We start from the raw sequence: 12,218 nt of genomic DNA, 5'->3' as shown, positions 1-12,218 counted from the left end.
TTTTGTTGGGTAATTGCTCTGCTCTGGAAGTTGTATTTAAATCACAAACGTCAGATGGTTCTGACTGTCTTACAGTCATGGTTACCCAGAAAAAGTTAAAAGAGTTAAAACCACATGCAACTCCTGGATAACTATAGTACTGACCCCAACACAGCCCTACAGAATTCCCTGAACCGCCACAGAACCCCCACAGAATCCATGACTATCCAACCAAGAACTTATTTTCTCCCCGACTTGGAAGCAACTGGATCTTTGAACCTACCTGTTTTACAGCAGCTGAGTGGTTAAAAAAAAAGATGACATGGCATCCTTACATCCGATTCTATTGTCGCAACACGAGGCCTCAGGAACCTGCTACCCTATACATTTCTCATCTTGTCAGAGGGTTGGGCAAGAAGGGAGCGCTGCATTTCAAGGTAAAAAAAACTAGGAGCTAAGTGACAATCCAACTCTGATTGCCACTCCACAAAGGTTCCGGGCCTTTATTTAATTTCCATATCCAAATTATTGATGTAGATGGTTAACAGCTGGGGCCCAAGCAGTGATCTTTATGGTGTCCTGCCAACCTGAGAATAACTCATTTATTCCTACTCTCTGTTCTCGGTCTCTTAAACAGTTCTCAATCCATGCCAGTATATTCCCCCCAATATGCTCTAATCTTTTTGTTAACCTCTTGCTTGGACCTTATCAAAAGCTTTCTGAAATCTAATAGTATCATATCATCCAGTTCCTGCTTATGCATTATGCTGATTACATCCTCAAAAACTCCCAACAGGTTTGTTAAACATTTCCCTTTCTGAAATACATGTCAGCTCTACCAATCGTACTGTCATTTTCTAAGTGTCCTGCAATCACATACTTTATTACAGTTTCTAACATTTTCCCTACAACTGATGTTAGGCTCATAGGTCTGTCGTTCCTCATTTTCTCTCTCCCTACTTTCTTATACAGTGAAGTTTTTTATTAAATGTCCAATTATGGGGCAATTCACCTATCCTGCACATCTTTTGGGCTGTGTGGGTGAGACCCACACAGACACGGGGAGAATGTGTAAATTCCACACGGACAGTGACCCAGGCCCAGTGTCGTGAGGCAGCAGTGCTAACCACTGTGCCACCTTAAAACAGTGAGGTTTCATTTTGCCACTTTCCAATCTGCTGGAACCATTCTCGAGTCCACAGAATTTTGAACGATGAGCACTAATCCATCCACTGTCTCTACAGCCATCTATTTCAACACTATGGGATATAGAGCAGTTCCAGTAGTTTTATCTACTTTAAGTCCCCTTAGTTTCTCTAATGCTATTTTTCAACTAATATTAATATCGTGCAGTTCCTCATTTACACTAGTCCTTTGATTCTCCATTATTTCTGAGAGGTTTTTGTACTTTTCTCCATGAAGAAAGGCACAAAATTTATGTTTATTTTCTCTGGTGTTTTCTTCTTCATTATAAATTCTCCCATCTCCACTTGTGATGGACTCACATTTGTTCTTGCTAATCTTTTCCATTTTACTTAACTATAAAATCTTTTACAGTCCATTTTTATGTTTCACAGCTAGTTTACTCTCATATTATAGAATTATAGAATTTACAGTGCAGAAGGAGGCCATTTGGCCCATCAAGTCTGCACCGGCTCTTGGAAAGAGCACCCGACCCAAGGTCAACACCTCCACCCTATCCCCATAACCCAGTAACCCCACCCAACACTAAGGGCAATGTATCATGGCCAATCCACCTAACCTGCACATCTTTGGACTGTGGGAGGAAACCGGAGAACCCAGAGGAAACCCACGTACACACGGGGAGGATGTGCAGACTCCGCACAGACAGTGACCCAAGCCGGAATCGAACCTGGGACCCTGGAGCTGCGAAGCATTTATGCTATCCACAATGCTACCGTGCTGCCCTACAATGCTACCGTGTTTCCCTTTCTTAACCTTTTTCTTGATCCTTCGCAACAGAATTCTAAAATGCTCCCAATCCTCAGGCTTGCCATTTATTTTGGTAACTTTATTCGTCCCTTCCTTTAATCTAATACAATACTTGATTTATTTCATTAGCATGGGTCCTTGCTGGGATTTTATGCATTAAAGAGGTATATTTTTGTTATAAACAATGATTTAGATCTTTAAATGTAACCATTGCCTGACTACCATTATACCTTGTAACGTAGTTTCCCAATCCACCACAACCACTTTGCCCCTCATATCTCAATAGTTTACTTTGCTTCACTTTAAGACACAAGTCTCTGAACAATGCCACTTTCAAACTTAATATAAAATTTTATCATATTATGGTCACTCTTTCCTAAAGGCTACTTCACAACAAACTTCTTTCCTAGTCTTATCCATGTCATTGGCACCTGCATGGACCACAACCACTGGACACTGGACCCTGCCTCTCCCACTTCATGTTCCTCTCCAGCCCTGGGCAGATATCCCAAGCCCTCGCACTGGTCAGCAACACAGCTGTTTGGATGGGCTCTTGCTCTCAGCTGCAGAGAATAGTCTTCAACCCTCTGACTACATCATAGAATCTACAGTGCAGAAGAAGGCCATTCAGCCCATCGAGTCTGCACCTGCCCCACTCAAGCTTAAACCCACGACTCCACCCTATCCCTGTAACCTCACCTAACCTTTAGACACCAAGGGGCAATTTAGCATGGCCAATCCACCTAACGTGCACATTTTTAGACTGTGGGAGGAAATTGGAGCACTCGAAGGAAACCCACACAGACACGGGGAGAAAGTGCAAACTGCGCACAGTCACACGAGGCCGAAATTGAATACAGGACCCTAGAACTGTGAGGCAGCAGTGCTAATCCCTGTGCCACGTGCCACCCCATATTGTCCCCTACTAACCACGACATTGCTTTAAACTCCCCATTTGTAGGACTTCCTGAACCTTGGTGCCATGGTTGTGAAGTCCATTAATAGTCTGTGGTGGAGGAATGATACAGAAATGTCTTTTACCTTTAGCAAGTTTATTTTTTCAAGCAGCTCAGTTGCATTACAACCTCCTAAAGACTCCCCACCCCAACTGTTGCAGCTCTCTATTTATACTTTTTTGGAGTAAAACAGATAACCAATTAAACTAGATCAAGTGAACTGAGTGATAAATTAAAGGGCCAGCCCCTTAAAGGGACAGTGTCATAAACAAAAACAAATCACAAATGAATCTCAACACATCAAATAAAAACAGGATTAAAAGGGTCAAGAAAGCACCCTTGTCCACTGGACATGTAAGGCATCGACGGTGCCGATAGACACCTCGTGCGCCTTTTTGAGGAACACCAAGCTGCGAATGTTGCTGCAGTAGAGTGGCAGACAGTTGGGTCAGGCGACCATCTCATTTGCCCGCTGCCTGGACCTGTTGATGACCTGTTGTTTCTATTTATACTCTTGATTCAATGCTCATTAATTGCAAAGGATAGGTAAATTGTCATAACGAGATAATTGTCAAAGGATGACATCAACAATTGGTCAGTCTGCTCATCCACACTACAGCCTCGCTCTTGCCCATACACGCTGCAAGAACTTTGAATGAATTTCAAGGGCTGAGGCTCCTCCACTTCCATCTTCTCAATTACCCTTCCTGCCGGTCTTGCAGTCACACCATCCTGTCCCTGGCCACTGACCAAATTAGACAATGCTAACCTAAGGAATGTGACTGAGTGTCAAGTAACTTTCCCCTCCAGAATGTGGTGCAATGTCTGCAGTTCAGCCTCCAGCTCATTAACTCGGAGCTGAAGCTCCTCAAGCCAAAGACACTTCCTACTGGTGTGGTTGTCAGAGATTGCAGTGGCATGCAGGAGCTCCTACATGATGCTGCCATGACACATCGCCCATCCTGTCGCCTTTATTGGGTTAATTAAGTGTATTTTTCTTGATTAATTTATAGTTTCTCCTCTTCACCGAACTCCCCTCGCTCACCAAATTCCTAGTTTCATTATTATGTGCACTCAGTGCTCAAGTCACTGGAGGAGGTCTTGACCCCACGACACTCTGACTGAGGCGAGACTGATCCAACGGACCTACAGCTGACATGGTCAGGTACAGTCAGGTTAATCAATCAGTCAGTGAACCCAACAAATTCATCATCGAACCACAGAATTATGACAGAAGGGGGTCATTTGGCTCATCGTATTTGCACTAGCTCTCTGAATATCTGAAAAGGATTATGCCAGATATTTGTAAAAAGTTAATTTTTGGGATTTGAGGGGTGCTGGAAGTAGCATTTATTACTATTCTCTTATTCAACTTCAGCATGTGTGGGCCTGGATTCTCATGTAGGCCAAAATTGGGTAACAACAGCAGATTTCCCTCCCTAAAGGACATTAGTGAGCAAGGTGGGTTTGTACAACCCAATGGTAGTTTCATGATCACCATTACTGATGACGGCTTTTTACAATTCTAGATTGATTAATTAACAGAATTTAAATTCCTCAGCTGTCATAGTGAATTCATGTCCCTGAGTCGGAGCCTCTCCATTTACTAGCCCAGAATATAAGCACTATGCTACAATCCCCATGGGGGGTCCTTTAATTTTAAATCTCAAGTTGCACTGGAAACAGCAGCTCGTAAGTTGCACTGGAAACAGCAGCCATGACATTGAACGAAAATTCAGCCCATATATTACTGGCCAGAAACTCTCTTTATTAGTTTAAGAAGTATCTGATAATCACCATGGCAATGTGAAGAATGGAATACAGACAACCAGATGATTCAAGTCAGATGCAAGTAAAAACTGAGCTTAGACTGGAGAAGTCTGTTGTGACCATGTAGATATGAAGTCAGCTGATGAATCTTGTGGCTGAAATATATCCCAGTGGTTATGCTTCCATCCAGAATGAATTTGTACAAAAAACATCAAAGAATTTACTGATTCCTAATCTGGTAAGCATGACTTGAACTAAACCATACATATCAAAAATAGTCAGTCTGTAATTCTCATCCAGTGACATAGTCAGTCCCTGATACAGGGGAGTATGATAGGAAGAACAGGATTAGAATTCAGTGGCAACATTCTCCATTGTACAAACAGCAAATAGATATAATCACCTGGACTCACTTCCTTCCTCAATCCCAAAATGTGGGCGTCACTGGTAAAGTCGACATTTATTATCCATTCCTAATTGCCCTTGAGGGAAGACAGAGGTGAGATATTGTTGCAGTCCCTGCGGTGTAGATACACCCACAGTGCTGTCAGAGAGGGAGTTCCAGGGTTTTGATCCAATAAAGATGAAACAACGGCGATATATTCTAAGGCAGCTAGAATCATAGTCCACATCTTCAGGACACAACAAGCAAGTTGCAAAATTCAGTGCTTCAAAAGATTTGATAAGTTCTATCAGTTATCTGGCCAAAGTACATTATAGATGTAACACGTCCAATAGGTTATGTGAGTTTATCTGATGAACACTTGAGAGGAAGGGAATTGTTTGGGCTTCCCACTCCCAATCACTGCAGAAACCTAGCTGCAAACGAACAAATGTGGCGTCAGCTCAGAGACCCTCCCAATCCAATACGTCTCACATGAATGGTCACTATAGTGAGATAGCGAGGGAGCCCAACAATTATCGAATATTTACCAAACCGTCTGGGAATATCATTCACCGTGAGAATAAAATAATAAAAAATAATAATGTAACATTAACATAATGTAACAATTTAGTGAAAAAATAATAGACCAGGAGCACAGGTAATGTGTCACTGATATAAACCAAACTGATTAAAGAAATCAAAGAGCTAAAGAAACAAATCCAAAGTAAATCTAACTAAACTTGCTTCAATTAACTTTATTCAGCAATGGGATGTCTTTAATCGAAAGCCATAAATTGTACAGGCACATTAACTCAGTACTGTGTTGACTGATATGACACACAGCTGGGATCTGAAAACTGGTTACACTTCAGATGTCACCCTGGCACAAAATTGAAACCAGGTTTATTTTTTTCCGAAGCTTCCTGGTGCAACAGATCAGTGCAGTTAACTCTTTCCTATCCTGAATGCACTTCCAAACTTTGGCACACCCCACAACTTACGACACATGTCTGATGTTGAACTTTTAGAGTTTGAGAAGTAAATGAAAATAAATTCTATTTACAGGCTTACAATTGGTTGTACATTTTTGAAAAGTATTTCTGATTCCCCCCCCCCCCCCCCTCACTTGTGCACAAACAGTACCACCACAGATTGATATGTCATCGTGACGTTATGATATTTCCGGGGTCCACACATCATCTCATTTGGATAAATTTTTTGTTAATCAACTTTCCCAGTTACCCCCTTTAAAAGTGGAAGAACGCTCTTTTAAAAATATACATGATTTGTATTCCGCCATTTCAAGCCTGCCATGATCTATCACTCAGAACGGAATTTTAAAAAAATTTTAGAGTGTCCAATCATTTTTACCAATTAAGGGGCAATTTAGCATGGGCAAGCCACCTACCCTGCACATTTTTGGGTTGTGGGGGCGAAACCCACACAACCACGGGGAGAATGTGCAAAATCCACATGGACAGTGACCCAGAGCCGGGATCGAACCTGGGACCTCGGCGTCGAACCTAGGACCTCGGCGCAGAATGGAATTATAACCCATTTCTGGGTCTGATTAACGCTACTTGGGGTTTATTCTTTATTTCCATACACTGATGCTAATGGAGACTTGATGAGTTTAAATTAATTAAATTCAAAGTGCGATCTTTAATAATTCTTTCTGACCCATTCCAGTTAACATGCTGATTGTAAAAAGAGAAACCGCCTAACACCCGAACCACAATGTTATTGCTCAGCTGTGAAGCATTTTGGGACATCCTACAGGTCAAGAAAGGTGCTACAAAAATGCATTTTTTCTGAAGGGAAGCATTTAGCTCAGGTTCTTAGTGGTATAGTTTTCACTGACAAGCAATTTAGCAACATCTGACAGGTGGCCATGATTCTACATTTCCCATATTTATATTGTCAGGGAGATTCGATGACCAGGGGGGGCCTCTACTCCAGTGTCCTGGTCTCTACACAGTCGTTGAGGCAATCTGCGACTAAACAATATCAACAACACTTTCCTGCAGAGCAGCCCAGAACTGAAGCTGAGAGTAGAATGCTTACAGTGCAGAAGGCAGCCATTCTGCCCATTGAATCTGCACCTACTCTCTGAAAGAGCATCCTACCTACGCCTACTCACCCACCCTATCTCTGTAACTTCGTCTCACCTGAATATCCCTAGATAGTAAAAGGCACAATTTTAGCATGGCCAATCCACCGAGCCTACACATCTTTGGACTGTGGGAGGAAACCGGAGCATCCGGAGGAAACCCACGCAGACACGGGGAGAAAGTGCAAACTCCACGCAGTCACCCAAGGCCAGAATTGAACCAGAGTCCCTGACGTTGTGAGGCAGCAGTGCTAACCACTCTGCCGCCCATAAAATCAACATGGAGAACGTGGGCAGTTTAAGGAGGTAGGAACTTCAATGCCCCCATTGGCACCAGACTGATCTCAGTTGCATTACACAGCACAAGCTTCAGAGATGCTTCTGTAATATAATCATGTCTAATGTATATACAAAGTAGCAATATACTTCATTATCAAATCACTAAAATGTCTTTAGCAGCCTCAATAACAGTGGTATCATTAAGCAGGAGGGGAAAATCCATGTTGATTAAACATCCCATCATCATTATTGCAAACCAGTTCTTAATCTGTTTGACTGAAATATTTACCTTTTCACATCAATACCCTCAGAATGCCAGCGTGTTGGAAAATTAGCTGACTTCCTTTTGAACTAATTTCAATACCACTCATTTCATTGACATTTCACAATTTCAAAGTTGTAAACAAACATTGTCAAACAGATGAACAGAAATTGGTAGTTCAAGCTGGTTAAATCTACTTTTGTAAAGTGCTTCTGAAAGTTAGAGGGCACCTGTACCTGAAACCCACCAACATATATAAAATACCAGCCTGAGCCTGCACGTGTTGTGTAAAATACTACTGACCTCTCATAAGTCAAAGGCAATTTAATCAAGTTACTTTCTTTTAACTATTTGCCCACATGGCCTGAATTTCCCATTTCATTGCCAATGTCCACTTTCCCTAAAATATCACCAGAATTCACTCCAAACACAGTCACTTTAAGTCATGTTCAAAAATTGTGGGTTTTAATCAAAGCTGTCTCACTTACCACGGTCACCATAAAAAAGTGTTTCTCTGGGTGTTATCTGATTCACAGTGTCACAGAGAGGTCAGCTCATACCCAAAGTCAAATCCAATCATTATCAATTTATATTGGTGTACCTGTGTGACTTAAGCCAGGCCCACCTGATAGGTAGGTCTCACATATAATCCAACAGAAACTCTACATTGCCTCAAGGTCGCAATCTCTACCACCCTGAGGCCATTCCTCAGGCCCCTAGATACCCATCACCTCCAATCACTTGCTGCACTCCTCCAATTCTGTCCAGAGACAGCTGGGGCAGCCATGTAAACCCAAATGAATCATCTGTCAAAACATGAAACAGATGTACAGCAGGGATGGGCTCGCCACAAAAAATACTGATCCATTTCCCAAAAAAAAGGCAGGCTTAGGCACCCCATAATGCATTGTGGGCAAGGTCAAATTCTCCAGACCAAAACAACCATTTCTACTGTGCATGTGATCGCCCCGCACACACAAACCAGCAGCCTCCTGTGCAAAGTGGCAAAGAGAAACTCGGGTTGTCACAGGTTGTTACTATTGCCCAGGTTCACTGTTGCTTCACACACACACACAAACAAGGTCATCAAGACCTTGGCCGTTTTAATTGAAAAGAAAATTCTCTTGCATTGGCATTTCTGGCACAGGTTAGACAGTCAAGATGTGGCATTTCGAGCATGGAGCTCTGCTCCAGAGTAGAGCAAATCAACTCACCTGAACTTTGTGAATCTTTTCTCTGCTTAGATGTCGGTTTGTCTCCTTCACTCTTGGATTTCTTTTTCTTGCGTCCTGACAATCTCAGCCAGCTCAGTGCCCTCCGCAAAGAGCCCGATTTTGACTTTTTCTTACTCTGCAAAGTTGCCTCCAAACCTGACAGGTCTTCCATCACGTTATCGACGGACAGCTTTTACCTGCTCCCAAGCTTATCGACTTTTAAAACAAAAGAGAGAGAAAAAAAACCCTCCTTGTTGCGCTGGGCCACAACAGATCGAGCAACAAACACAAAACTAAAACCCAACCGGAGCTTCAAATAGTTTCCACATCGGAAGGTTTTCTGGAAGCATTAACTTCAGTCCCGGAAAGCAGCGAAACCACTGAGCATTTTTCGAACCCAAAGCCGATTTTAACAGTCACTGAACAATTTCTGGCTTGCTTGACAGCACATGGTGCTCTCTTAATAAAGACACATTGAGCGTGGCCCAAGATTCAATATCATTCAGCTTCCTGGATCCCGTGCCCAACCTGGTCACCGACAAACTCCAGTTGTCGCTGAACAGGAAAATGTCAAAATACCTGGAAACGCAGCTCCAAACTGGCTTTACTTTGCTCTTCTCCAGATGCAACTAAACCAGGGAATGTCAATGCAGTTTGCTGACTCACATTAATCCCACATCATCCTGTGAATGGAATGGTGGTTTGAACTCCACCCTGCAGCCAGCAACCACGTCTGCTTTACTTTACAAGACTTGCAGAATCCTCCATATCATTGGTTCTTGCCCCTCCCTGATCTGCTGGCGGGGTCGTGGCACAGGAGGCGAACGAGAGGTCCAGCAAGTCTCTCTGTTCTCCAGCTAACCTTTTCCCAGGCACTAAACGATCCTGGACTGTCGGCCACTCCTCGACTGGGAAGTACTGAGAAACACTGCCATGAAATCTGACACTCCTCCACTGCATATATAGATTTCTACCCACCCTTTTTCTTTGAACAGAAAGGACAATAAAAGGCAGGAGTTGCTAAACCACACAACACTTTAGCAGTCGAATATTGTAACATTCAGTCCTGAAGATAAGTGCTATATCTAGATAATTATGTGTACAAGGTTGCTGCTACATACCTACATAGTTTCTTCGTGGCAGCACAGTTAACCTTTGCCCTGTTGAACAGCTCTGCTGTTGTCACATTAACACAGAATGAATTATTAGCAGAAACAGCTCTTAATTCCTTAACCTTTACAAATCCTTCCTTTGGATTGTTTTTGCTAAACTATCTTGTGTAAAGCGCAGTAAAGTACCATAAGACGCCCATGTCCGGTTCAAGCTATGGATCTCCCAGCTATAAAATGTATTGCAGAACTCCTCAGTATAATCTGTGTATATTGTCAAGTCTTTCAGGTATTTGGAATAATTTTGTTCAGTTCATTTAGCTTCAGTAGTCCATGTATTGTTCAGCATGAGTGAGAACAGTGCCAGGTGTAACATTTCGACTTCCTGTTTCCCCCCCCCCCCCCCACCTTGTCTCATTCCAGCAGGGTGGGCCACACCTGAGTGTTAGTTCTTTTGGCTCTTTGAAATTCTCCCCAGCTAAAATACTTGCCATTGTTGAAACATTTCACTAATGGGTGTAGGGGTTCAGTTATACAGCCAATGTCCAGTCAGTGTTAAGAAGTATGGTGCACATTAATATAAAAATGGAGCGCTAACTGAGGGGGCAGATCTTTGCACAAAGTCCCCTTCAGGGGATAATTCTGAGTTCATACCTGAAATGAAGCAACTCTTTATACGTTCCCCTGCATGAACATTACGGAAGTAATTTTAACCAAACCATCTGGTGTAAACGTCGGAAAAGGAGAAAGCTTTTTAACTCTTTGAGTCTGTTCCACCACCTTTCAATTGTATCAAGGCTGATCTGTAACCTAATTCCTACACCCACGTTTTCCCTATATCTCTTAATAATAACATTTACAGGATTATCATAGAATCGCTACAATGCAGAAAGAGGCCATTCAGCCCATCAAATCTGCACTAATCTTCCGAAAGAGCCCCCTACCTGGGCCCACTCCCCCACCCTATCCCCATAACCACACTGATGTGACTATCAATTCACTCGAGACATGAGAGGAAGTAAACTGTGGCTTTAATGGACTTCCAACTGAGCCTGCCTGCGACCAGAAGAACTGAGGGCAGACTCACAAGGCTGCAGCACTTTATACTTCCGGTAGTGGGAGGGGCCATGGGCGGAGCCACGGGTGGAGCCTTGTACAAGCTCCTCATCTCCCCCTGTGGGCAGAGCCGTGCAATGGCTCACAGACAAAGCCCACAAGGACACAATGCTATACGGTGGGAATTAAGCAATATACATTCTCCACATTCACCCCCTGTAAAAAAATCAAGTCCGGCGGGGGTGACGGGTCTACAGATTGAGCCGGTCCGGTGGGCGAGTCGTCCGTTGGGATCGGCGGAGCACTGGGGTTGCAGCCTCTTCGGATGGCTGGGTGATGACGGGCGGTGTGGGTCTGAGGGTGGACTCCGGGGGTGGTTCGTTCAGAGCTTCGTTCCTGACCGGTGTGACAGGCGAAGGGGGGCGCAGGAAACCTGTAGGTGTGGGGGCACAGGGCGTGGGGGGTCGGGTGGGGTGTAGTGTGAGGGGTACCTCGGCGGTGGTGGTGGTGGTGGATCCTTCAGGCGCCAGGCCCGGGAGGGAAACGGTGTCCTGACGGCCGTCGGTGTGTTCTATAAAGGCGTAGTGTGGGTTTGAGTGTAGCAGTAGTACCCTTTCTACCAGCGGGTCCGTTTTATGTGTCCGGACGTGCTTCCGGAGGGGAACCGGGCCCGGTGTCCTCAACCAAGATGGGAGCGAAGTCCCCGTGGTAGTGCCCCTAGGGAAAACAAATAATCGCTCGTGAGGGGTCTGGTTAGTGGCCATACACAGGAGGGATCTAATAGCATGGAGCGCATCGGGGAGCACCTCCTGCCAGTGGGAGGTTGGGAGATTCCTGGACCGTAGGGTCAGTAGGACAGTCTTCCAGATCGTCGCGTTCTCCCTCTCCACCTGCCCGTTCCCCCTGGGGTTATAGCTGGTAGTCCTGCTCGAGGCGATGCCCTTGTCGAGCAGGTACTGACGCAGCTCGTCACTCATGAATGACGAACCCCTGTCGCTGTGTACGTAGCTGGGGAAGCCGAACAGGATGAAGACACTGTGCAGGGCTCTGATAACTGTATGGGAGGTCATATCGGGGCATGGGATAACAAACGGAAAATAGGAGAATTCGTCTATGACATTGAGGAAGTACACATTTCGATTGGT

At 44.1% G+C, this 12,218-nt stretch overlaps 1 protein-coding gene across 2 annotated transcripts in view; it reads right to left on the bottom strand.

Moving 5' to 3' along the window:
- The window catches only part of LOC119964675 (uncharacterized protein KIAA1522 homolog), a 293,273-nt gene extending 283,413 nt beyond the window's left edge, over positions 1–9,860 (bottom strand). The window contains exon 1 of one of the 2 annotated variants that reach the window (XM_038794469.1): positions 8,909–9,860. In XM_038794469.1, the coding sequence (XP_038650397.1) occupies positions 8,909–9,080 (172 nt within the window). In that variant the 5' untranslated portion in view covers positions 9,081–9,860. The remainder of the gene's footprint in view (positions 1–8,908) is intronic. The other variant, XM_038794495.1, reaches the window with a different exon arrangement.
- Positions 9,861–12,218: the final 2,358 nt, after the last annotated feature.

The sequence above is a fragment of the Scyliorhinus canicula genome, chromosome 1 (genome assembly GCF_902713615.1).
Source record: "Scyliorhinus canicula chromosome 1, sScyCan1.1, whole genome shotgun sequence".
Taxonomy (NCBI): domain Eukaryota; kingdom Metazoa; phylum Chordata; class Chondrichthyes; order Carcharhiniformes; family Scyliorhinidae; genus Scyliorhinus; species Scyliorhinus canicula.
This window is presented reverse-complemented; position numbering and strand designations above follow the sequence as displayed.